Here is a 26,724-nt window from a genome sequence, read left to right as displayed (position 1 = left end):
CATTGTGATTACAGTCATAATGTCGGACCCTTCAAACTATTTCCTGAAGCCTGTCGTATTTCGTAACGTTATTGGAATATCGAGCCGAACCCTTCATTACACCCAAAGGGGCAAGATTGTTTTCATTCTGTTGTTCATATCTGAGATCTTCTCCTCTTTGTATTCTCCTAATTGTGGAGTCGCTTTCTCTTTCTGCTTCAACTTGACTGTAGAGTGTTTGGGCGATACAAGGAGTGAATTCCTTGATCAACTATAATACTACACTTAAATTTTTATCAACGCTTATAACCTGTCTTATTGTTTCACGAGATTGTTAACCAATGGAAATTAGAGGGTTTAAGTCTTTCTAAAACAAATGTTTCTATATAGTATTCATCGCTAACATAGGACTACGAAGGAAGCTATCACATAACAGCGTATGCACTAGTTAGTCCAGTGTATCTTCAAGTGATGTTACTTGTCTGAAATATCCATGAGTATCACATGTAAAAACACTTACAAATGGGAGAGTAGTCCCAATATGTATATCGAAATAAATGCAAAGTGCAGGCATGGATTTAATACAAGATCCGCTTCGAAACTTATATTTCGTATTGAATACGGAATGCAACGGAAACCTAAACAGACTGAAGGACAACATAGCTGAAACGTTGTGACTATAACAATCAAGATGGAGGCACTAATCCTAACATATTTGCGTTTATTAATTAACAGGAAATGTTTTTAAGCAAGAAATAACTATACAACATTGATATAAACAGATTCAACATTTTAAAATGACAGGTGATGCAATAATATTCAGCTGGATCAATCTTCAATAGTAATTATTTGAGTGGTCAACACAATAAAATATATCTCATCACACAAAAAGTAATTGCCTTTCTTTTTCACGTACATATAGAAATATGGGAGCTATTTTGAAGATGTATTAATTTAAGATATTACAATACACCTCAAAAGATTACAATACTCGTTCAATAGAGATTAGAACAGCACTCTAGTGAGATAATATAAAGCTGTATTGATTATATATTTCATATTATAACATAAATTACTTCACATTAGAACGTTCTCTGTTCTTCTTTGTCTTATTGTTCGAACATTGACGAATAATTACAGCTGTTCTTTCCTCAAAGACGTTTTCCTAATGATACTTACCTATAAATACCACACGATCCATAACTCTAGCATCAGTTGAATCATCTTACACCAAGAACTGAACATCTACAATCACCATGTTGTCTCTCTGTTGTCTTCTTGTTACGGTTGCTTCAGTTTTTGCTGGTAAGTCATCTCTCCCGTCGAAAGGCATTCTGGTGTCGAATTTTTCAAATCCGAATTATTTTACCGATATGAATTTTGATACTACATATAAATTTAATGTGAAAAAAGTTTTCGAAAAAGACTTTTTATTTAATTAATTAATTAATTCTACAAAATTACAACTGTTTAAAACACAGCAATAGATATATCGCAGACAGTGAAGAATGATTTAGCTACAGAAATATATATTTATTTCGTTTTGTGATCTTCTTTCAGCGCCAGAAACACAGATCGTCGGTGGATCTCCAGCACAAAACTGTGAATTTCCTTCCATTGTTCACCTCCAAATATTTAACCAACCTACAGATAACATGATTAGTTTATGCGGAGGTACTTTGATTGATTCCACACACGTATTGACAGCAGCTCATTGCCTGTAAGTATATACATTACAGATTCACTTTTTCATATCATTATATAACATCACTTAAAATTTATGAAGAAAGTTTAGTTTCCCTGTTTGTATAATATAAAGGTTAAAAACTATTAGTTGATGTAAATATCCAACATATATACTAGTTTTAATATCACGCTACAATTTACATTCAGCTTTGTTTCCAACAATTTTGGAACGTAATGAATTTCGCCTTAAACAAGTGGGAATGTGTGTGTGTGTGTGTGTGTGTGTGTGTGTGTGTGTGTGTGTGTGTGTGTGTGTGTGTGTGTGTGTGTGTGTGTGTGTGTGTGTGTGTGTGTGTGTGTGTATTTTACTTGCTGTGTTTAATATCGTTCAGACCAACAACACCTATACAAATTTCAATAACACAAACGGCCCGAATTGCAACATTAAAATGAATATCAACGTTTAATAATAACAGAGCAATATATGAGAGTTATATTACAATACTTTATTGAATGGTCAAACACTTTAATATCCAAGGGGATAAATTCAAGCGTATTACAGTATAAAATTATTGTCTGCTAAAGATCTGCCATATTTGATTTGATTTTAGCGAAGGAAATGTCAGAAGGGTTAAAGTAAATATTGGTTCCAACAACAAATGGAGTCCTGGTTCTCAGTCAACAACTGCAAGTAGAATTCTGAAACATGGTGGATACGTACATACTCCATACCTGATAAGTGAGTATTACAATTATCATGTCTTCAGATATTTTCTTATAAATTTTCTTCCTCTTACCATATGTCAGTAAATATCGGTGTTTCATCAATTGCAATCTCGTGTCAATATACGATAACTATTATTTGGTGTTTTCAATTCAGTGTGTCTGTAGTAAACGTTTAAAAGCGGACATTTTTTCTTTCTTATTCATCGCATTTTGCATTATCCAAACATTCAAGATATACTCATCAGAACTGAAGCATTACATCTCCTTAGTACTTATTGCTAGCTCTAGATCTGCTGCAGCTTACAATGTTGATGATGATGATGATGATCATCATCATCATCATCATGGTCATGACGACGACGACAACGACAGTAAGAGTGTCATCTGTTGATACTAGAGTTTGATTTCGCAGCATCTACATTGCGACAAACAACTTAATTATACTGTTATACAATCTTATACAATGTATTATATATGTATATCTATCGTATATGTATATATATATCGTAAACACCTCTATCGAATAAATATAACTGACATATATATATATAGTAGTCATATATATATATATATATATATATATATATATATATATATATATATATATATATATATATATATAGTCATATAATGTATAAATTACTCTACCTGATGAGTTCTTCGACACCGCAGCTCTACACGAAAGGATGGCAATTATCGATTAGATCGAAATAGAGGAAACTGATGTAATATTAGTCATTTATGAAATGAACTTAAACTCAACTACAAGCAATCCTTCTAAACTCCTCTTATAAAATGCTAAGGGGCTCTAGTAAGACGACTGCAGATCTTCGTGCGAAGTTTCCTTTCAAATGGTAAACTTCCCAGTTCTACGGCTGTGCGGATTTGAGCAACGTGTGTTGTGCTCAAGAATACAACACATAGCTCAACCCAGGAATCGATCTCATAACCTCCAGATTGTAAGCCTAACGCTCAAACCACGAGGCCATGTGCTTTCACCCCTCTCACTACATACATACATACATACATACATATTCTACATCTGTATTGTCTGGTAAATGTATATACATCATATATGTCTGTATATAGCAATAGATACATATATATTCACGATTAGCTCATATGCCTGCCTAAAATATACGTATATTTTACCCTTACAGAGAACGACATTGCCATATTGACTTTGAGCGAGCCTGTCCGCGAAGGTGGATATGTCCAGTTTGCACAATTGGCCAAACAAGGAGAAACATTTGGTACCCGAAGATGTATGGCTGCTGGATGGGGAGATTTCCAATGTGAGTATCAACGAAATTTCAACTGATGTTCCTATCATCTCAATTTAATCATCGTCAATCGATATTAATCATCATTCAATTGTGTTATTTTCAGTTAAAGGAAACAGTCCTGACGAATTATACAAAGTAGCTCTTCCAGCTATTCCCATGATGTATGTACAAGAAGGTCAAGGATGCGAATTACTGAAGGGGTTCTTTGTGCCGGAGATTTCAGACAAGGTGGAGCATCTACTTGCCAGGTATGTTATATTGATATTATAGAATATATACCTATAACTGATGCATTTATTTAAATGATACATAAACAGTCATATATATATATATATATGTGTGTGTATGTATATGTATAGTGAAAATTTATAAAAAAAACAAAAGACGAAGATGGGTGTGTAAACAACAGATATTAATTTAACGCCAGGGAAATGAGAAAGTCTTTTACGTTTCGAGCCTCTGCTCTTCGACAGAAAGGAACGCAGAAATAAACAAGAAGAAATTTATACGTATATATATTACGTATGCACATATATATATGGGGGGAGGGGGTTGTGTATGTGTAAATATATATATATATATATATATATATATATATATATATATATATATATATATATATATATATATATATATGCACAGAAAGACAAATAGACAAGCAGACTGATTAATCGATAGATGAGTGTGGAAGCCTCTCTCTATGTGTATGTGTGTGGGGGGGAATGAAAACTCTTTATCGTTATAAGTACATTTCTTTGTAAAATATATTGAACAAATGATTCAATATCTGAAATATTTAGTAAGATCTTCTGACTTTAGTCAATATCTAATAATTCCAGTGAATATAAAGTTATATTGTTTGTGTTTTTTTTTTCAGGGTGACTCTGGTGGTCCTCTTTATTGTCCAAGCTCAAGTGGTCAAATGGTTTTGGCAGGAGTAACATCTTTCGGAAATAAATGTGACAACGAAGTCAGTGCTTTCAGCGATGTCGGATATTTCCGAGACTGGATCAATAGTAACCTGTAAAAAGTACTTTAATGAAAATTTCTATTTATAAAGGAATGTCACTAAAATATTATTCACAATGAATTAACAAATTAATAAATATATAAAATATTTTATCTGGTCGTTGTTGTTACACTGTTTCATGAGGGTTTTCGCCTATTTCATCGTGTTCAAGTTTGTTTCATAATTTAGTAGCGGAGTCTTATTCCTTACATATATATGTCTGTCGTTTGTAACTCGTTTTAAAGAAATATTTGATAAAACTATCAATTAACATGTCTTGCCCTAGAGCCAGATTTCCAAATCTTAGATCAAGCTGAATGGTCAGCTGTCACACCATGAAGAATAAACGTTTGGTTTACTACAAGTCAGTAACTGACTATCAAATTTTCTCTGAGCGGTAAATGCCAATATATGAACCGAAAACAGCAATCCGTCTATTCCTCTTTAAAATAAGTATACATTACATTATTTGACTGAAAAACCGAGCTGTTTAATTGCTCACTAATTTCAATATCTCCATCCTATACTGAATTTTCTTCTTTCATTTTGATTTACCATAAGTATACCATAAACTATATTTCTCATCAATTAACTTGTCTCGCTCTGGCGTCACATTTCCAAATAAGTAAGCTCAATTTGCTAATCAGAAACCATTTGACCACTCAATTTGCTAAATCTACTCACAAGGCTTTGGTCGGCCCGAGGCTATAGTAGAAGACACTTGCCCAAGATGCCACGCAGTGGAACTGAACCCAGAACCATGTGGTTGGCAAGCAAGCTACTTACCACACAGCCACTCCTGCGCCTTTTGAATATTTTATTTAATCATCTCGGAGTCCGGTTTTGTTTAGAACAAAAATTAGGCATGATGTTAGTTTGATGCTTTTTGCTTATTTTACGTACAACTAACATTACTACAGATATCTTCCGGAGGAACCCCATTTCAAATGCATATATTCGTGATTGCACTCTTTCAGTCATTACCCAGCATTCATTACCATAGGCGAGGATAAGGCACGAAAATCGAATTGGAGATAATAAATGTGACAATTTTACAACTTTTACGTCTTCTGACGATCAAATATGCTGGACCTGGCGCATTACTGTGCCAACAACTACGATGTTTATGTCCAGTTCAGTCACGTGCACCCCATCACACATGAATATGACCCTGAGATATTTGAAATTTTCCTTTTGTCTCAGTCATGTTCCATTTATATTCAGAATGCACTATGAAGACTTTCTTAACAAGAACCAATGCAATTAGACTTCGCTGCACTAATTCTCATCTCTGCTTGTGGCATTCGGTGCATGATGGGGATCAACCTTCTGATGAGCCAAGTACCATATCGTCTGCAAATGTCAGCTGACCGATCCCATACCCACCTATTATGATACCACTTTCATAACGGCCACGCATGTCAATTCAGTTCATAAAAATTATGAAAAGGCGGAACAACAATATGCACCCCTTACTAAGTCCAACACCCACATCCACCAACTTCGACTAAGTACCATTTACTCGAACTCGAACATCTGGTCATTATTATAGAGACTTCAGAGAAAGCAGAAGTTGTCCATTAAGCCCAAGCCCCTGCAAAACCCCTCATAGCACGTGGTCATATGCGTTTTCGAAGTCTAGAAAGCAAGCATAGACCTATTCTCAATATTACCACGATTTCTCGAAGACCTACAGTGCAGTGGAATATTTGGTCGGTTGCGCTGCATTCAGGACGGGAGCCACACTGTTCTTCGGCAAGGTTGACTTTCACCCAACCACATCTTTTTTTTCCAAAAATCTAGCTTAGACTTCACCGGGCAGACTCAACTAAGAGATACTGTAAACAGTGGAAACCAGCTAGAACGTTTAAACTTAGTACCCATGCACAGCAGTGTTCAAGGGCAGTTTGTGCCGAGCGGCTTCACTCTGCGTGCTTTAACTTACCATAGCAACAGTTCAGATACTTATTGATCAGACCTCGTAGTTGAACATTCTCGCGTAATTATAATAACAACAACCACAACAATTTGATAAAATATTTTATATATTTATTAATTTGTTAATACATTGTTAGTAATATTCTAGTGATATTTCTTTGTAAATAGAAAATTTCATTAAAGTACTTTTTACAGGTTACTATTGATCCAGTCTCGGAAATATCCGACATCGCTGAAAGCACTGACTTCGTTGTCACATTTATTTCCGAAAGATGTTACTCCTGCCAAAACCATTTGACCACTTGAGCTTGGACAATAAAGAGGACCACCAGAGTCACCCTGAAAAAAAAACACAAACAATATAACTTTATATTCACTGGAATTATTAGATATTGAATAAAGTTAGAAGTTCTCAGTAAATATTTCAGAAAATGAATCATTTGTTCAATATATTTTACAAAGAAATTTACTTGTAACGATAAGGAGTTCTCATTTCAAACGTGCGCGCGCACACACACACACACACACACACAATTTATATATATATATATATATATATATATATATATATATATATATATATATATATTCACAGAAAACGAAGCATAAGCTCGAATAGCGGTGGGAAGTGATGAAATCGAGGAGGTAAAAGAGTACGTCTACTTAAAAGCAGACAATGAATATGTGCCGAGACATGGAGACTGAAATCTCGAGGAGAATAAAGTCATGATGGAAGACGTTTCCCTCAATAAAAGATGTGCTCAAAGTAAAGTAGAACAAGATCCCATGTTCCAGTCTCTTCAATAATACCGCCATTCCTGTTCTCGTGTACTAAGTGAGACATGGCTACGACGAAGAGGGAAGAACATCGAATAGCTGTGATGCAGACGGCTAAGAAAAGGTCCATGCTAGGAAAATCATACCGTGAGCTTATCCGAAATGAGGTAATTAGAGAACGGAGCTGAGTGAACGACGTAGTCGCAGAACACCAAAAGCACTAATTTCCGATCCAAGGGATCGGAAAGGGCCGCTCGGAAGATCCACCCCAAAACAATGGGAAGACGATTTAGTTAAACGGTTAAGGCCAAGATGAAAAAGACGGACAAAACCAAGAGAATTGAAAATGCATTGTGACCAGCGGTGTATGACAATATCCGACACTCTGCTCACTATAATGGTTCGTTTTGTTTCACAAAATTCATCATTTGCTCAATATATTATTCAACAGGGAAATTTGCTTGTAAAGATGAGCAATTTTCTGTGCAGCAGATTTAGGTTTTGTGGGTCCGATATCCTTACATTAATACATACACATAAACACGCATACATACAAACATACAAACATACATACATACATACATACATACATACATATATATACGTGTGTGTGCGCGCGTGTTTATATGTATTGGCATATGTCTGTCAGTCTGTGTGTGTGTGTGTGTGTGTGCATATATACGAGGGGAAGTTAAAAATTATACATAGATAGATAGTTGCATACATGCATACATGCATATTAATGTATATTCATCATTTTGACAGAGATATGAGTTAGATATTATTGTAATACCAAAATCACATACCTGGCAAGTAGATGCTCCACCTTGTCTGAAATCTCCGGCACAGAGAACTCCTTCAGCAATTCGCATCCTTGACCTTCTTGTACATACATCATGGGGAATAGCTAGAAGAGCCACTTTGTATAATTCGTCAGGACTGTTTCCTTTAACTGAAAATAACACAATTGAATGATGATTAATATCGATCGACGATGATTAGATTGAGATGATAGGCACATCAGATGAAGATTTCATGATACTCACATTGGAAATCTCCCCATCCAGCAGCCATACATCTTCGGGTACCAAATGTTTCTCCTTGTTTGGCCAATTGTGCAAACTGGACACATCCACCTTCGCGGACAGGCTCGCTCAAAGTCAGTATGGCAATGTCGTTCTCTGTAATGGTAAAACATACGTATATGTTAGACATACATATGAACTAATTCTGAATATATACAGAAATATGTGTTGCATATACATCTAATAGACATATATGCAATACGGATATAAATATATATGTGACAGTCATTGGCCTCGGCTCCCGCTGTGTCCTCTCGGACTTACTCCATTTCCTCTTTGCGCAACCCCACTAAGGTCGTTTGACAGCTGCAAAGCTCTTTCTATTGTATTTGTGATATATGTATAATTATAACATAAAAAAACATTGTATATAGCCGTAAGGCTTCGTGCTGTTTGCATATTCATCATTCTTTGTTGTTTTGTCATGTTTGTTTCTGCCTTAGTACACATTTGCTAGCTTTTTCCCAGTTGCTTAATAAAAAGCACTGGCATCTGCAAAATTGATCAGTATCAATGGTAACTAGCGCGAAACGGCCATGATATTTTGCGTCCACTGACTAAAGAGGAAAACTCAACTGCGAATATTCCATGTATCGTGTCTTTGTCTAATTTCAGGACCGTTAAGTTTTCGCCTAGTTTCCCGTTTGCTCTGATTTCGTCTAACTTCTTATCCTTGTTGTATTCTTTCCGTTCAACCCTTGATACATACATGTGTGTGTGTGTGTGTGTGTGTGTGTGTGTGTGTGTGTGTGTGTGTGTGTGTGTGTGTAATGAATTCATATACGTTAGACACATTTATTTGGAAAATGTACGCATGATATAGAAAGATATAGAAGTATAATACACCTTATAACAATGTAAGTAATTTTTTTTTCAAAATATACATCTTTCGAAATGAAAATCAAATATCAACAGATGACACAAACATTGTCGTCGACCTCATCATCATCCTCGTCATCGCTGTAAGGTACTGCAGCAGTAGTAGCAGCAGTAATTATAATGGAGATGTAATGTAGATATTTTTCTTACATAGAACTTCATGTCTAATGAATATATTTTGAATGTTAGGAAAACGTAAAATGCGATGAATAAAAAAGAAAAAATGTCAGCTTTTAAACATTCATTACAGACGCACTGAATTGAAAACACCAAATAATAGTTATCGTATATTGACACGAAATTGCAATTGATGAAACACCGATATTTACTGATATATAGTTGAGACAAAGAAAGAATTTATAAGAAAATATCTGAAGACATGGTCATTGTAATACTCACTAATCAGGTATGGAGTATGTACGTATCCACCATGTTTCAGAATTCTACTTGCAGTTGTTGACTGAGAACCAGGACTCCATTTGTTATTGGAACCAATATTTACTTTAACCCTTCTGACATTTCCTTCGCTAAAATCAAATCAAATATGGCAGATCTTTAGCAGACAGTAATTTTATACAGTGATATACTTGAAACTGTCATCTTAGATATTAAATTATTTTAACACGACTCTCCTTTATTGCATTGTTATTATTAAACATTTATGTCCATTTATATGTTGCAATTCGGACCGTGTGTATTATTAAAATGTATTTGCATAGGTGTTGTTGGTCTGAATAATATCAAGCACACAGAAATTAAAATGAACAATTAATATACACAACATATAGAAGGATGTTCAAAGATTGAAGTTATTTCATTTGACTCATTTGTTTATGGTAAAATTCAATATATTCTAAAATTGTGGGAAACAAAATTCAGTGAAAATTTTAACCTGGCATTAAAGCCAGTTTATACATCGCTATTTACTCCATCATCAAATTCTGTTCAACTTCTATATTATACGAACAGAGAAACTAAACTTCCTTCATAAACATCAAGTGATAAAACAGAAAGATGCGAAAGTGTCAATCTGTACTGTTTATATATAAAAATACTTACAGGCAGTGAGCTGCTGTCAATACGTGTGTGGAATCAATCAAAGTACCTCCACATAAACTAATCATGTTATCTGTGGGTTGGTTAAATATTTGGAGGTGGACAATGGAAGGGAATTCGCAGTTTTGTGCTGGAGATCCACCGACGATCTGTGTTTCTGGTGCTGAAAGAAGATCACAAAACGAAATAAATATATATTTGTGAATATTCAGAAATGTCTACGATATATCTATTGCTGTATTATATATAACTGTAAGCTTGTATGCGTCTTTAGTTAAATGTAAAAAATATCTTTTTCAAATACTTTTTCAAAGTATTTGAATTAAATTCATATGTTGAATTTACTGATACAGGTATCAGACTTTATATCTATAAAATAGTCGCTATCAATAACAGTTTCGAATTTTCGAAACCGTAACACGGCTAGATGGAAGACATGACTTGCCAGCAAAAACTGAAGCAACCAAAACAAGAAGACAACAGAGAGACAACATGGTGATTCTAAGTGTTCAGTTATCTGTGGAGAATAATTCAACTGATGCTAGAGTTATGGATCGTGTGGTATTTATAGGTAAGTATCATTAGGAAAACGTCTTTGAGGGAAAAAAATAACAGCTGTAATTATTCATCAATGTTCGAACAATAAGACAAAGAAGAACAGAGAACGTTCTAATGTGAAGTAATTTATGTTTCCATATGAAATATATAATCAATACAGCTTTATATTATCTCACCAAAGTGTTGTTCTAATTTCTATTGAACGAGTATGGCAATCTTTTGAGGCTTATTGTAGTACCTTAAATTAATACGCCTTGAAAAAAGTTCCCATATTTTTATAAGTACGTGAAAGATATTTACCTTTTGTTTCATAAGATATATTTTATTGTGTTGACCACTCAAATGATTTCTGTTGAATATTGACCTACCTGATTATTATTCCATCACCTGTCATTTTAAAATTATGAACCAGTTTGTATTAATGTTGTATAGTTATTTCTTACTTTAAAATATTTTCTGTTAATTAATAAACGCAAATATGTTAGGATTAATGTCCTCATGTTGATTGTTATAGTCACAATGTTTCGGGCGTTTTGTCCTTCAGTCTTTTTTAGGTTTCTGTCGTATTATTTAATCTTCGATACGGAATACGGGTCTCGAAGCCGAACCTTGTATTAGATCCATCATTATGGAATGTCCTGTATCAGGACTATTCTCCCATTAATTATTCTCCTCTTGAAACGAAATGTATATTGTTTGCGTGACTCAGGAATAGAAATCACACCTGTGAGTTCAAACCGACACCGAACACTTTATCAACACTTATATCCATGGTCACATTGAGTTGTAAGAGAATTACGTAGTGGAAATTAAGAATATTAGAACCTAATGTTTTTATCGTCATAAGTCAAATGCTTTTTAATTCTTCAGTAAAGGCCCTTTTAAAATGTTTGAGGCATCTCTCTTAAAGAAAGGTACTAAAAGCGAATATTATGACAGGATCAGCGAAATAGATGTGTAGCCTCGACCACGGAACAATGTTTGCTTTTTATCGTGGGCAATCTTTTATTTCGTTTTGGCTTACATTCAGGTGTTCCATTCTGTTTTACTGCAATTTTTTGTTTCAGTCCCTCGATCGCATTCGAACCTTCGATTGAACCGACTATATTTTCCCACAAAACACTTATGGACGTATTCTATACTTTGAATAGTTTCATCCATTCTGTGCCGAATAAATTAAGTGAACTTTTTAACATGTATTTTCGCCTTAATCGTTTGACCTTGAAATGCTACATTACATACGAACTCACCGAAAAAATATAATCTTTTTCCCGTGACACCATGTGCTCCCTTTTTCGATTTAATTAATTACTGACACATTTTCAAGTCTTTTCGTTTATAATGGTGATATCACTACCAGTGTCCAACTGCATTTTAACACTTGTATTTCTGATTTTCACCTTCACGAATTTCTTCATCGTTATATTACCAATTTGTTCCGATGACATACTATTTATTCTTTTTCCTTTGTTCTGACGTTTTGTCATCTTCATTCTACAGTGCGTCTTTATATGTACTATGAAAGATGCATGCTAGGAATATCATATATAAAAAGACTAACAATTGGGAGAGTAGTCCCGATATGGATATCGAAATAAATACACACAAACCAAAACATACAAAACGACCGAAAAGTTTAACTATTGCAATGAAGAATAGGACACTAATCCCAATATATTTGTGTTTATTAATTAACAGAAAATATTTTTAAGCAAGAAATAACTATATAACATTAATATAAACAGTTACATCATTTTAAATGACAGGTGAGGGAATAATATTCAGGTGGGTCAATCTTCCATTGAAATCATCTGAGAGGTCAACACAATAAAATATATTTTATCACACAAAAGGTAATTGTTTTTTACGTTCATATTAAAAATATGGGAGCTATTTTGAAGATGTATTAATTTAAGATATTACAATACACCTCAAAAGATTACAATACTCGTTCAATAGAAATTAGAACAACACTTTGGTGGGATAACATAAAATTGTATTGATTATATATTTCATATGAAAACATAAATTACTTCACATTAAAACGTTCTCTGTTCTTCTTTGTCTTATTGTTCGAACATTGATGAATAATTACAGCTGTTATTTTTTTCCCTCAAAGACGTTTTTCGTAATGATACTTACCTATAAATACCACACGATCCATAACTCTAGCATCAGTTGAATTATTCTACAAAGATAACTGAACACTTAGAATCACCATGTTGTCTCTCTGTTGTTTTCTTGTTACGGTTGCTTCAGTTTTTGCTGGTAAGACATATCTCCCGACTTGAAGTGTTACGGTTTCGAACTTTCCAAAACTGATATTGATACCGACTATTCTATTGATGTCAGTCCTGAAACCAGTATCGATATCTTTAAATCACTAATTTCATGTCGAAAATATGTCCGAAAAATGATTTTACTTTTCATATTTGATTAATGCTTACAAACTAGCAACCATATAAATTACAGTATTTGATATTTCGTAGACATTCCTGAATGCCCACAAATATATATTTATATCGTTTTGTGATTCTCTTTCAGCACCTAAAACACAGATCGTCGATGGATCTCCAGCACAAAACTGTGAATTTCCTTCTATTGTCCACCTCCAAATATTTAACCAACCCACAGATAACATGATTAGTTTATGCGGAGGTACTTTGATTGATTCTACACACGTATTGACAGCAGCTCACTGCCTGTAAGTGTATACATTTACAGATTTACGTTTTCCCATCTTTATATTACATCACTTGGCGTTTATGAAGGGTAGTTTAGTTTCCGTGTTTTATAACATAAAGATTGAAAAGAATTTGATGATGGTGTAAATAGCAACATATATCAAGCTAAAATTTACATTAAATTTTGTTTAAAACAACTTCAGAATATATTGACTTTTCACCATAAGCAAGTAGGAATATTTAGATAAAGATATATATTCGATTTTCAACTAAAAATTATATTGAGTCAAATGAAGAAATAACATTTGACTTTCTATGTGTCTAACCATTCGTGGGTTGGCGGGGTCCCTTAGGACCCCAGCAAATTTTGAAAGTTATGCAACTTTTACATTTTTTATTTAAATGATTTTATATCTCATAACTTTTATTGTCAATAGTTTATATATGCTTGTACAAATAACACACAAGATCCGAAATGTAACATTGAAATGGATATCAACGTTTAATAATTACACTGCAATATAAGAGAGTTCTATTACAATACTTTAATGAATAGACAAGCAGTTTAATATCCAAAAGGAGAATTTCTAGTATATTACGGTATAAAATTACTGTCTGCTAAAGATCTGCCATATTTGATTTGATTTTAGTGAAGGAAATGTCAGAAGGGTTAAAGTAAATATTGGTTCCAACAACAAATGGAGTCCTGGTTCTCAGTCAACAACTGCAAGTAGAATTCTGAAACATGGTGGATACGGACATACTCCATACCTGATTCGTAAGTATTACGATTATCACGTTTTCAGATATTTCCTTATAAATTCTTTCTTCCTCTCAACCATATATCACTAAATATCAGTGCTTCATCAAGTTCAGTCTCGTGTTAATATATGATAGCTGTTGTCTGATGTTTTCCTTTCAGAGTTCTTGTAATGATTATTTAAATACTGACATTTCCTCCCCATTGTTCATCACCTTTTAGCCAAACATTCAAAATATACTCATCAGACCTAAAGTTCTATGTAAAATATCTACATCTCCGCTGTAGTTACTGCTAGTATTACTGATGCAGCTTACATCGATGATGATAATGATGGTGGTGGTAGTGGTGGTGATGATGATGACGACGAGAACAATGGACGTATCATTTGTTGATATTTGAGTTTGATTTTTTGCAGTTACATTGCAACAAAAATGCTGCTTAAACTTATACTGTGTATCATATATGTCTTTCAAATCAATACGTTTAACATATATATATATATATATATATATATATATATATATTAGAGGTATATACATCGTATATTTCTGTATATACCTAATGACACACATATATGCATCGCTAGTATACATGTATGCCTAACATATGCGTATGTTTTCCCCTTACAGAGAACGACATTGCCATACTGACTTTGAGCGAGCCAGTCCGTGAAGGTAGATGTGTAAAATTTGCACAATTGGCCAGAAAAGGAGAAACATTTGGTACCCGAAGATGTATCGCTGCTGGATGGGGAGATTTCCAATGTAAGTATCATGAAATTTTCATCAAATGTTCCTATCATCCCAATTTAATCATCGTCAATCGATATTAATCATCATTCAATTGTGTTATTTTCAGTTAAAGGAAACAGTCCTGACGAATTATACAAAGTGGCTCTTCCAGCTATTCCCCATGATGTATGTACAAGAAGGTCAAGCATGCGAATTGCTGATGGAGTTCTCTGTGCCGGAGATTTCAGACAAGGTGGAGCATCTACTTGCCAGGTATGTTATATTGATATTATAGCATACTAACTTCAAAGCCGCACATTTCAGAAAGCTCTCGGTATGATATTCCCAGCATGGACCTTTCCTTAGTCGTCTGCATCACAGCTAATCGATGTTCTTCCCTCTTCGTCGTAGCCATATCTCGCTTACGTACAAGAGAGTACTGGAATGGCGGTATTATTGATGAGACTAGCACGAAGAGTTTTGTTCAACTTTACTTTGAACACATCTTTTATTGAGATAAACACCCTCAAATTTGCCCATATTCTTCTCGGGATTTCAGTCTCCATTTTCGACACGCATTCATTGTTTGCTTCAAATAGTCGTACTTCTTAATTTCCTCGATTTCATCGTTTCCCACTTCTTTTTGGCCTTGAGCTACGTTTTCATTAAATATAAAATTATATTGTTTGTGTATTTTTGCAGGGTGACTCTGGTGGTCCACTTTATTGCCCAAGTTCAAATGGTCAAATGGTTTTGGCAGGCGTAACATCCTTCGGACGTAATTGTGACATAGAAATCAGCACTTTCAGCGACGTTGGATATTTCCGAGACTGGATCGAGAGTAATCTGTAAGAAGCGCTTTAATAAAGATGTCTACTTACAGAGGAATATCACTAGAATATTATTCACAATGAATTAACAAATTAATAAATATATAAAATAATTTATCAAATTGTTGTTGTTGTTATAATGCTACTCGACAATTTTCAACTATTTTACTGCGTCTAGTTTTGTGGTTCATAATTTCGTTGTCGAATCTTATTTCTTACAAGTGACTCATTTGCTTATCTTTTTTTGTTGTTCCGCTCTTTTGCTTGGAAAGTCTATGCAATATATATTGGCCGATTAACTGAAGAGATTGTAACTAGAATCATAAGTGGTTACTACACTTACTAATCTAAGTTACCATTTCACAAACGATTGATGTTTTTCGTTGTTCGTATTTCGAAAGCAAAGCGAATTTATCTGAAGAATGCAGAATGCTAAAGTATTACAAAATGACATTTTAAAATCAAGAAAATATTTAATAACGTCCTGACTTCCTCAACAGTTTAGGAGGATGGTATTTTCTTAATGATCAGTGAATTTGAGTTTCATTGTCCTCATCCGTCGAGTGGTTTCCAAACAAGTGTGACATATAAAAGTAAAGTTTGTGGGGCAGACCATCAAAACCAAGCGATTTCCCCATAAATCACCAGTACTGAAAAGATATTCAACAGGCGTTTAATCAAATTATCATATAGTTGCTGCCCCAATATGTAGAGCATCATTACACGCAAGCAGCGCCAAGAGCCTGCTCCTAGTTGTAACTGACGAGAGCCAGGAACCTGTGCACTCGTCCAAGACTGCATGAGTAAAATCTGTCATATATGAGGTAGGAGTTACAGCAATGCTCGATGATCACGTAAGCGAAAAGAGTTACGTCGAGCTGTCTGAAGGCGACTTCAAAAATAGCTATACCAACCACATATCTTCCTTCTGACACAGATAAATTCACTAATCTGGTTAATCACGTATGGGTTTTGATGTCTAACACCACACTACATACAATCAAGTGGAAAATATTTAATAAGTCCAGTCCATATGTCAACAGATCAAAAAAATGTAAGCTGGGCATACCTGAAAGAACACAGATCGTTTTCAGATCTAAGAAATCCAGTGCACTGCTGAATTCCAGATCTGAATTTTTCAACAGATGTAACCATGTGTTTAAGTTCCAGTTGGCGAATTGGAAAATACCAACCTGTCCAGATTGAGCAGCTGTACCACAGATTCTAGGCCCCTATCCATTCAGCTTTATGACTTTATAGTCAAAGGGTACATGACGCTAATTCTCCCTTTGTTTTTCCGTGTTTCCAACCTTCCACCTTTTACATCTACTTTCTTCTCACCTTTTCTTGTACGTTCTCTTATTCTATCGTGCTGTTATAGCTGGCTATGGCATGTGGGCAGGGCCTGAGGATTGCATGAAGGCACCAGATGCATTATAAAATGCTGTCTCAGTTGTTTTAATCACATGAAACTATTAGTGACTCGTAAAAATATATACTGTGTTTAAAAAATAATATTTATCTCTCACCAGATGGAGAACTTTTTTTGCTGATCTTACCATCACTATATATGTATGTTTGTATATAAATATGTATACATGTATATATACATATATGTATATATGCCAGTGACATATTAAAGACACCGAATACACCCAATGGAGTGGTTAGTGTTAGGAAGGGGATCCAGTTGTAGAAACCAAGCCAAAAGAGACTAGACCCTGGTGCAGCTCTCTGGCTTACCAGTTCCAGTAAAACCATCCAACCCATGCCAGCATGGAAAACACATTAAATTATGACAACAATGATGATGAGTAATATAGTGCCAAGGCAAAAAAATCATTCAAGTGTTTATATATTTTATTTTATTTAAATTTTATTTTCAGTTTCATTCTGATAAGCTTATTTTTTTGTATTTTTTAAAATCATTATTAATAAATTAATGTTACCCATCATCTTACAAAAATCTTCTCCCTCACCAATATACAGAAAAAAGTTCACAGCTGATGAGAGGTTAACATTGGAGGCTGAAAATTCTCTACTAAAAGCTGTCATCAAGTGGTTGTGTTTAATCTTCCAGGTTGAGCTGGTAACGTCCATATAAGTCTTTTGTACACAGGTTCTCCATAAGTGCTAAAATATACAAAACACCATCAAACATAAAAGATACAGAGAAATTTGTGAGTTTGGATAAGTTTATATATCATCAGGGCAAGTGTCTTCTGCTATAGCCTCAGGCTGACCAAAGCCTTGTGAGTGGATGGAAACTGATAGAAGCCTATCTTATGTATGTGTGTCTCACTTCTCCACCTCTCGTTGCATCCTCCGCCCTCCAATATCCCCACACTAACCTCTGTGTCTAATCCTTGCTCCCCAAAGCATTGACTCACAGGAATCTCCATGCAGAATCTCCAATGACTGACACAAGTAAAAGATAATGGAAAATTCCAAATAATGGAAATGCAGATTCCATTACTCTGTAACAAAATTTTAATTTGTTTTGTCTTTGGTCAGTGAGTGTTATTTGCTTTTATCTAGAAATGACAGGAATTCATTACTATTCCCTACAGACTTTGCTTTTGTGATCTGGTACTTAATTTATCGACCCCGAAAGGATGAGAGGCAAAGTCGACCTCAGCAGAATTTGAACTCAGAACGTGAAGACAGGCAAAATACCGCTAAGCATTTCTCCCGGCGTGCTAACGTTTCTGCCAGCTTGCTGCCTTGAGCTTCTAATGTTCTTTTCTACTCTAGGCACAAGGCCCGAAAAATTTGGGGGAGGGGCCCAGTCGATTAGATCGACCCCTGTATGCAACTGGTACTTGATTTATCGACCCCGAAAGGATGAAAAGCAAAGTCGACCTAGGCAGAATTTGAACTCAGATTGTAAAGACAGATGAAATACCGCTAAGCATTTCACCCGGCGTGCTAATGTTTCTGCCAGCTCACCAACTTGCTGAAGCAGAAATATTGTTATAGCAAATATTCTGCTCAATAGCACAGGTTTGCTCGTCAGTTGCTTGACCTTAACCACTTGAACATGTCCATTAGTAACTGACAATATATGCATCTCTGATGATGAGCAGGAGTAGTGGGAAAGCATCATTGCCATGTGCTGAGATGGATTCTTTGGGGTTTGAATAAATGTAACAAAAGCAAAATTTGAAGGAAATATTAGCCATTTTTCATACTTTCTAGGGGTAAGCAAATAGGAAATAACAGTTGCTACCCAAGGACAAAAATCGTGTTACACAGTGTTTTAGAAATTAATTTACTGTACCTAATTTGCCAAGGAGTGTCTGTGCTAAGTCTTTTACTTCATTATACATATGAAGTTTTTTTATGTAAACCTGCAGCTCTTCTTTTGACATACCCCTGCAAAGATAGAAACATTAAAAAGACAAGTGTTAGTACTAGACTAAAATTGCTTTCACATTTACTTCAGGAGTGGAAACTTGATTCCCAACCATGCAGTCTTGGTTTCAGTCCCACTGCGCAGCACCTTGGATATGTGTCTTCTACGATAGCCCTGGGTCAACCAAACCCTTGTGAGTGGATTTAGTAGACCAAAGTTGAAAGAAGCCCATCAGGTGTGGCTGTGTGGTAAGAAGCTTGCTTCCCAACCATTGTGTGGCACCTTGGGCAAGTGTCTTCTATCATAGCCTCAGGCTATAGTAGCCTTGTGAGTGGTAGACAGAAACTGAAAGCCTGTCGTGTATATATATATATCTGTGTGTGTGTCTGTGTTTGTCCCACCACCATCAGTTGACAATCAATGTTGATGCGTTTATGTACCCGTAACTTAGCAGTTCGGCAAAAGAGACCGATAGAATAAGTACCAGGCTTACAAAGAACAAGTCCTGGGGTTGGTTCCCTTGACTGAAGGCGATGCTCCAGCATGGCCGCAATCAAATGACTGAAACAAGAGAACAAATACCATAAGGCATGTGGTCTGTTGTTTAGTCATTTCTACTAATCCACTGCTCTGGATCAATACTTAATCTTTTAGTCATCCTGTAAGAAGTAAAAAACAAAAACAGACAGAAAAAAAATGATGGTAGGGTGTAAGGTGAGAGAGATTAGGTAGCTATTTCTAGCAGGTTGAGTAACCAAATAAGAAGCTGCTTTATGATGGCAGATACCTACATGCTTTCAAGTTCAGCAATCTTTTGGTTAGTAGCAGACAATTCTGATTCCATGTCTTGGAGACGTTGACAAAGGCCATCATTCAAAACTTCTTCAGATCCAGCGTTCTTGATCAACTAAAAAGAATATAATGGCGACAGTTTTATGACAATAAGAACTCTTTGTATTGTGTGTGTGTGTGCATATGTTTCTTTGTGTTTATCCACCTGTACTGCTTTGACAACCAGCGTTAGTTTACTTATGTCCCTGTAACTTAGAAGTTCAGCAAAAGGGATAAACAGAATGAAAGCAAGCTTTCAAAAATGACAAAAAAAAAAGGAACTGGGGTTGATTTGTTCAACTAAAAACCCTTCGAGAAGATGCCCTAGTATGACCAGAGTGTTAATGATTGAAACAAGCAAAAAAGCAAAAGAATCTTACCGGAGATTTGAATTTCTTAATTAATTTCCCATCCATTAGTAAAGGAGTCCTGCAAAAGAGAACATGTTCAAGATGATGATGATGATGACTTAATTTGGTTCCGCTGATAAAGATTTATAAGATGGAAGAGAAACAGGAAGTTGTAATGTTCTTGAGTTTCACAGTGACATTACGAGGGCTGACGGAAAAGTTCATGGCCTGACCGAGATACTCTCGCAGAATGTGACCAAATGAGGTTTATTTTTTAACATGGTCTCCCTTGCAGTCCACACACTTCTTTCATCGGTGTTGCAGTACTTGGATCCCATTGGTGAGGAAGCTTTCATCTTGTTGGTCAAAAGAGTCTATATCATCATCGTTTAACGTCCGTTTTCCATGCTGGCATGGGTTGGACGGTTTGACTGTAGTCTGGCAAGCCAGGGGGCTTCACCAAGCTCCAATCTGATCTGGTAGTGTTTCTACAGCTGGATGCCCTTCCGTTGGATGCCAACCACTCCGAAAGTGTAATGGGTGCTTTTTAGATGCCACTGACACAGAAGCCAGACGGGATGAGAGGGCATGCATCAACCACGTTCGGATGGCACATAAGCACATGTGGACATCTGTAAGTGTAAGTATATATATGTATATGCACACAGACACACACACACACATACATACATACATATATATATATATATATATATATATATATATATACATATATGTGGTAATCTTCAAGTTTAGGGGGATAAAAAAAATAAATAAAAATATTCAAGGGAAATAACTGAAGACTTACCAGTATTATCCGTTTTCTTCTAGCTGTTTATAAATAAATCACACCCTAATCCTAACCCTAACCCTAACGTCAATCAAATCACGTGTGTGATTTATTTATAAACAGATGTACGGAGAATACTGGTAAGACGTTCAGTTACTTCCCTTGAATATTTTTATTTATTTTTTTTATCCCCCTAAACTTGAGGATTACCCATATATGTGTGTACACACACATATGAAATGAAAAAATACACATCAAGAACAGGACATCACCAACGAATGAAAAATACATAAACACAAGAGTATGGGGCAAAATAGCAAAAGAAGTCTAACCCCTCCTCAGTTATCGACTGTGATATTACTCCCTGTTTGGAGCTTTTAACAACATGACAGGAAAACATCATAAGGCAGCAGCATCCAGAAATTTTTTCAATATAAAATTTGTGGAGGGTTAAGGCTTCGAACAAACAAATGACAGAATGGATGTATGGAAATAAACAATCGACAAAGACAAACATTTAGAGCTGTTAGGCCAAGACGAACTGTAATGGGTAACACCTGGGAGAAATTTTGAAAGGATTTAGACTAAATAGTAGAAAAGAAAAAAAATTCTCAAGAGGTGAGAGAAATAATGTCCGCTAGCTGACCATCCAATCCAGAAAAGACAGCGAGACAAAAAAAATGGGGTCCTGGATTCTGAATTATCAGACATGGCAACTTTAAACCATGTGATTAACACTTAATCAGTCGTTCGGTAAAAACCCCAGTTCAGCACCTAATCTGTCGGTGATGTTTTCCCCTCATACCCGTTCACTACGGTCAGAGGACTGAAAAAAAAAAAGGATCATTGATGCTGTTTTCCTCATCTGCCAGGTAAAAACTGTATAGTGAACAGGTGTACATTAAAGTCTAACATATTCCCACGAAGCCTCTTACATATAAACGGAATTATAATTGAAGAAGTGGAGGCGCAATGGCCCAGTGGTTAGGGCAGCGGACTCGCGGTTTCGATTCCCAGACCGGGCGTTGTGAGTGTTTATTGAGCGAAAACACCTAAAGCTCCACGAGGCTCCGGCAGGGGATGGTGGCGAACCCTGCTGTACTCTTTCACCACAACTTTCTCTCACTCTTACTTCCTGTTTCTGTTGTGCCTGTAATTCAAAGGGGCCAGCCTTGTCACACTGTGTCACGCTGAATATCCCCGAGAACTACGTTAAGGGTACACGTGTCTGTGGAGTGCTCAGCCACTTGCACGTTAATTTCACGAGCAGCCTGTTCCGTTGATCGGATCAACTGGAACCCTCGACGTCGTAGGCGACGGAGTGCCAACACATAATTGAAGAAAAACAAGCCGTCTGTGTTCCTCCAGCCACTTCGAACCATCCTACTTTCACACATTAGTTCTGCATGAATTAATTGTACCTGCGTGAGCGGCAGTTGACACTTGAATCAATTCAGAAATGATCGAATAAATACGAACAATAACAGAGACAATTAAAAAACACAAACCTTAAAATTGGCGCCTTTACAAGTAGAACGGTTACTCTCTAATACTGGAGATATATACTGCCAACCCAGTCACTTAGCAACTGGACAAACAAAACTATTTGAAATTTGTGAGGGACTTCGAAACCAATTTAAAATCATTTCTTCAAAGAAGTTCCCTACTCGCACATTTACTTCGGAAAGCCAATAAATAAAATAAAAATCATACTACCACATTTCTATAAACTTATTACAAACTGGTTAAGCCGTAGACAATCTTAATTGCAACAATTACCAGATAAATATACTAACCCCTAAACAATAATAACTATTCTTTTTTACTATAGACACAAGGCCTGAAATTTTGGGAGTGTTGGGGCACAGTGTCCAACTGGTACTTATTTTGCGCAATGGAGTTGATATAATCGACTAGCTCTCTCCCCAAAAATTTTAAACCTTGTGCCTATAGTAGAAAGAATTATTATTGTTGTTAAAACATTCCCAAGAAGTTATAAAATAAATGTGAAAATATTAAACCAAAGAGAATATTAAATTATTTCCATTTAAATTAATATTCGTTTCGTTTACTCCGAATACCCATGTCTATTTTTGTATTTTACCGGATTGTTTTGGTTTCATTAGTGCAGCCGTTCTATGTACTTAAAGTCAAAGGTCACCGTTCAGGCTTTTTATGTTCTGAATTCGAATCCCGCCGACTTCAACTTTGCCTATCATCCTTCTGGGATCGATAAAAACAAGTACTAGCCAAATATTTGTATCAATTGAATCGACTGACTGCCTCTTCTCAAAATAAATGACTTTATGTCTAAATTCAAAACTAACGAGATGTTGTTTGGCAGAATCGTTAGAACACCGGGCAAAAAAATGCTGAGGGTGATATAATCGGTTGTTTCCTTTTTCTTGAATTGATAGCTTTATGCCTAATTTAATAAGAAAGAATCACTACCAATATAATTCCTGGTCAAAACATACCACAAGATTACCAAATTTAAGCTAATAATTATCTAAAATGGGAAGAGTTTTTTCCCTTCCTCTCTTGATTTTAGAGCAAGAAAATGAAAAGGGTTGCTTCGCTTAATGCAATTTCACATCTACCTTATCAACATCTATAGTTATATAGGATACGACACCAGTTATCTTGTTTATTTAACAGCAGCAAAAATGAATGCACTTCAATCTGCTGAAAATAGTAAGGCAAGATACTTTCCCTTATGTGGTTTGGATGAAAAAGACACTATGGTCGATACTCAAACGTAATGAATCGAAAATTTACTCAACCATGGCTTAGTTGGGTCGAAACAACTGCAACTTAATTTTTCCTGCTTCAGGAAGGGTCGACATTAGGGGAGATTTTGGCTGCTATTTTTTAGCACATCGAACAACTGTGTAACTGCTTGCTCATGCGAGCACCTGAGTTACCTACTTATAGCGAGGTGAACAAATCTTTCTGCCTCATATCAATCGTAATTGAGCAGACATGGGATCAAAGACGTTCCAGTCTTTATATTCCAACATGTCCTTCCTTTGTTAAAACCGTAAGGTATGATTTGAGGGATAAAGTAGAGTCTTACGTGTGTAAAACAATGTGTTGATTTAGACTGATCTTCAGAGATTAGTCAAGTAATATAGAACAAACCCTCTGATGGGATTTAAAATTTAATCTAAAAACAAGGGAGGTAAATGTCTTGTTACACACCTTGACAAGTGCTTTCTTGGGAGTTAAAATATTTTTTTATACAACGCAGATTCTTTTGTACCACGGACCGGTTTCACGCAAGACAATATTTCCATAGGCCAGTGAATCATGGGCGTAACAAAACACAATAAAGACTAAAATATAATACATATATTGTGCAAAAATCACCCTGTAGATTGTGGTAGTCAATAAAATAGAAATAAAATTCATAATTTTATTCTTTCTCTGTGTTCCGGTGATAGAGGACCCCCTACTCTATCGAATCTCTTTTTTGCTAGAAATAACAGTTAAATAGACCGAGTCAACAAGGAAATTTTTACATTTGCATTCTACTTGCTTGAAAAAGATACTATCTCTTTGCTTGAACATTTTAGCGTCTGAACTCAAATACCAGACCCCTCTCCATAAATAAAAATAAAATAGAATTTAAAAAAAGTGAATTTTTTCAGCCCCTTTCTTATGTGAAGTCAAAACAATTCGCAATCCACAGCTTTCTTCGTCGTGATGTTGGGCAAGTTTTTTAAAACATCTTTATTAAACATGGAAAATTGCCTGCTTTCTTTTCCAATCTCCACAACTTCTACCAATGAAAACCTGGCTTTTATTTTTATTTTCTGATGCACGAAATGAACTTTTCTTTTTAGAAGAACGAATGGAGGAGCTTCAAAAAGTTTTCACGTATATATATTTTACATTATACAGATTGTTTTTTTTTAAACTTGGTATTCATAATTTTTGAAGAACCTTGTTCACAGTGGGGGCAGACACATGTATGTGGTATGTTTTTAATTTATTAACATTTAAAAATCGTGAGCACGCTGGGCAAAATGCTTAGCATTTCGTCTGTCTCTACGTTGAGTTCAAATTCCAGTGAGATCGACTTTTCCTTTCATCTTTTCGGGGTCGATAAAATAAATACCAGTTGATCACCGGGCGTCAAAGTCATCGACTAACCAACTTCCCCGAAATTGCTGGCCTTGTGCCAAAATTTTTAAGCAATTTATTAAAATTTAACTTTTCTTCAATGGGTACCCTCAAAGAAAAGAAAAAAAAACGTTTCTCGTCACGAGGTAGAAACTTACTCTATCTTGACAAGTTTCTTTCAACACTGACTAGTTTTTCTTTCATTGCCCCTCCTCCTCCAACAGATGACAAAGGAGCACCATCTGTTCCTACTCCTCTTGCATGTAGATTAACTTATGCAGTAAAAGTAGTTACGGCTGTTCTGTTTCATACCCATTAAATTCATAGCTGCCCTCCTCTCTCATTATACAGAATGTCCATAAATTTACCATAACTATGAAAATCTCAGAAAAAAAAAATGAAAAATATGGATAACTTGTTAGAAAACACAGGTGTAGGCATGTCTGTTTGGTAAGGAGCTTGATTTCTAACCACATGGTTCCAAGTTCAGTCTTCTGGGCAAGTGTCTTCTACTACTTGCAAATTTCATTTCCTATCAGTCTCTAGTTCATGTTCATACCACTTTTCTGTAGTTTTGAAACCACATACTTGACTAACATCCTAATGCACTCTTTTGCCTAAGCAGTCATGTCTGCACTTGTATTCCTTTTGTTCTAGTATACTGCACTCATTGAAAGTGTGACTGATAATCTCGTCACATTTTCTGCAGGTTTTACATTTGCTGTCTGACTGACTTTTGTCGATCTTTGCCTTTAGCAGATTTTTCTAAAGGGCTTGTTCCTGAGCAGTTACAATTAACGTTTCTGTTTGTCATTTCAAGTTTCCATCCACCAACCAAAGCCAGCAGGCTTAACTGCCAACATTTTCAATTCATGCAATTCCATTTCTTTTCATTTGTTCATCCTGCTGTACTTCCTTTTTTCTTTGAATTCTCCTATCAGAAATTTTTTTTATATATATATATATATATATATACATATATATATATATATATATATATATACATATATACGAGTGGTTGTGCGATAAGTAGCTTGCTTACGAACCACATGGTTCTGGGTTCAGTCCCACTGCGTGGCACCTTGAGCAAGTGTCTTCGACTATAGCCTCAGGCCAACCAAAGCCTTGTGAGTGGATTTGGTAGACGGAAACTGAAAGAAGCCCGTCGTATATATGTATATATATGTGTTTGTGTGTCTGTGTTTGTCCCCCCAACATCGCTTGACAACCGATGCTGGTGTGTTTACGTCCCCGTAACATTAGCGGTTCAGCAAAAGAGACCGACA

General features: G+C 35.5%; 3 protein-coding genes and 1 pseudogene across 4 annotated transcripts; 2 read left to right on the top strand and 2 right to left on the bottom strand.

The window, feature by feature from the left end:
- Positions 1-19: 19 nt before the first annotated feature.
- On the top strand, positions 20-4,708 carry LOC106877613 (chymotrypsin-1-like; annotated as a pseudogene).
- A 2,078-nt stretch (positions 4,709-6,786) lies between these two features.
- On the bottom strand, positions 6,787-11,823 carry LOC106877612 (chymotrypsin-1-like). Its single transcript, XM_014926556.2, has 7 exons — positions 11,704-11,823; positions 10,767-10,875; positions 10,425-10,584; positions 9,765-9,892; positions 8,448-8,582; positions 8,208-8,353; positions 6,787-6,963 (listed from the first exon to the last, which is right to left on the bottom strand). The coding sequence occupies exons 1-7, from the start codon at positions 11,821-11,823 to the stop codon at positions 6,814-6,816; spliced, it is 948 nt and encodes a 315-aa protein (XP_014782042.2). The 3' UTR covers positions 6,787-6,813.
- Positions 11,637-16,096, top strand: LOC106877611 (chymotrypsin-1). Of its 2 annotated transcripts, none has more exons than XM_089340873.1 (6): positions 11,637-12,832; positions 13,524-13,683; positions 14,314-14,441; positions 15,056-15,190; positions 15,285-15,430; positions 15,860-16,096. In XM_089340873.1, the coding sequence occupies exons 2-6, from the start codon at positions 13,619-13,621 to the stop codon at positions 16,007-16,009; spliced, it is 624 nt and encodes a 207-aa protein (XP_089196999.1). In that variant the 5' UTR covers positions 11,637-12,832; positions 13,524-13,618; the 3' UTR covers positions 16,010-16,096. The 2 variants fall into 2 exon arrangements, with proteins under 2 accessions (XP_089196999.1, XP_089196998.1); XM_089340872.1 differs by lacking the exon at positions 11,637-12,832 and adding an exon at positions 13,051-13,247.
- A 1,733-nt stretch (positions 16,097-17,829) lies between these two features.
- On the bottom strand, positions 17,830-23,877 carry LOC106877622 (DNA repair protein SWI5 homolog). Its single transcript, XM_014926563.3, has 5 exons — positions 22,822-23,877; positions 20,554-20,602; positions 20,134-20,249; positions 19,268-19,362; positions 17,830-18,120 (listed from the first exon to the last, which is right to left on the bottom strand). Exons 2-5 carry the CDS (start codon positions 20,587-20,589, stop codon positions 18,056-18,058), a joined length of 312 nt encoding a protein of 103 aa, XP_014782049.1. The 5' UTR covers positions 20,590-20,602; positions 22,822-23,877; the 3' UTR covers positions 17,830-18,055.
- Positions 23,878-26,724: the final 2,847 nt, after the last annotated feature.

The sequence above is a fragment of the Octopus bimaculoides genome, chromosome 24, assembly GCF_046866305.1.
Source record: "Octopus bimaculoides isolate indiv1 chromosome 24, ASM4686630v1, whole genome shotgun sequence".
Classification (NCBI taxonomy): domain Eukaryota; kingdom Metazoa; phylum Mollusca; class Cephalopoda; order Octopoda; family Octopodidae; genus Octopus; species Octopus bimaculoides.
Note: the sequence above shows the minus strand (reverse complement) of the source record. Positions and strands in the feature narration are given on the sequence as shown.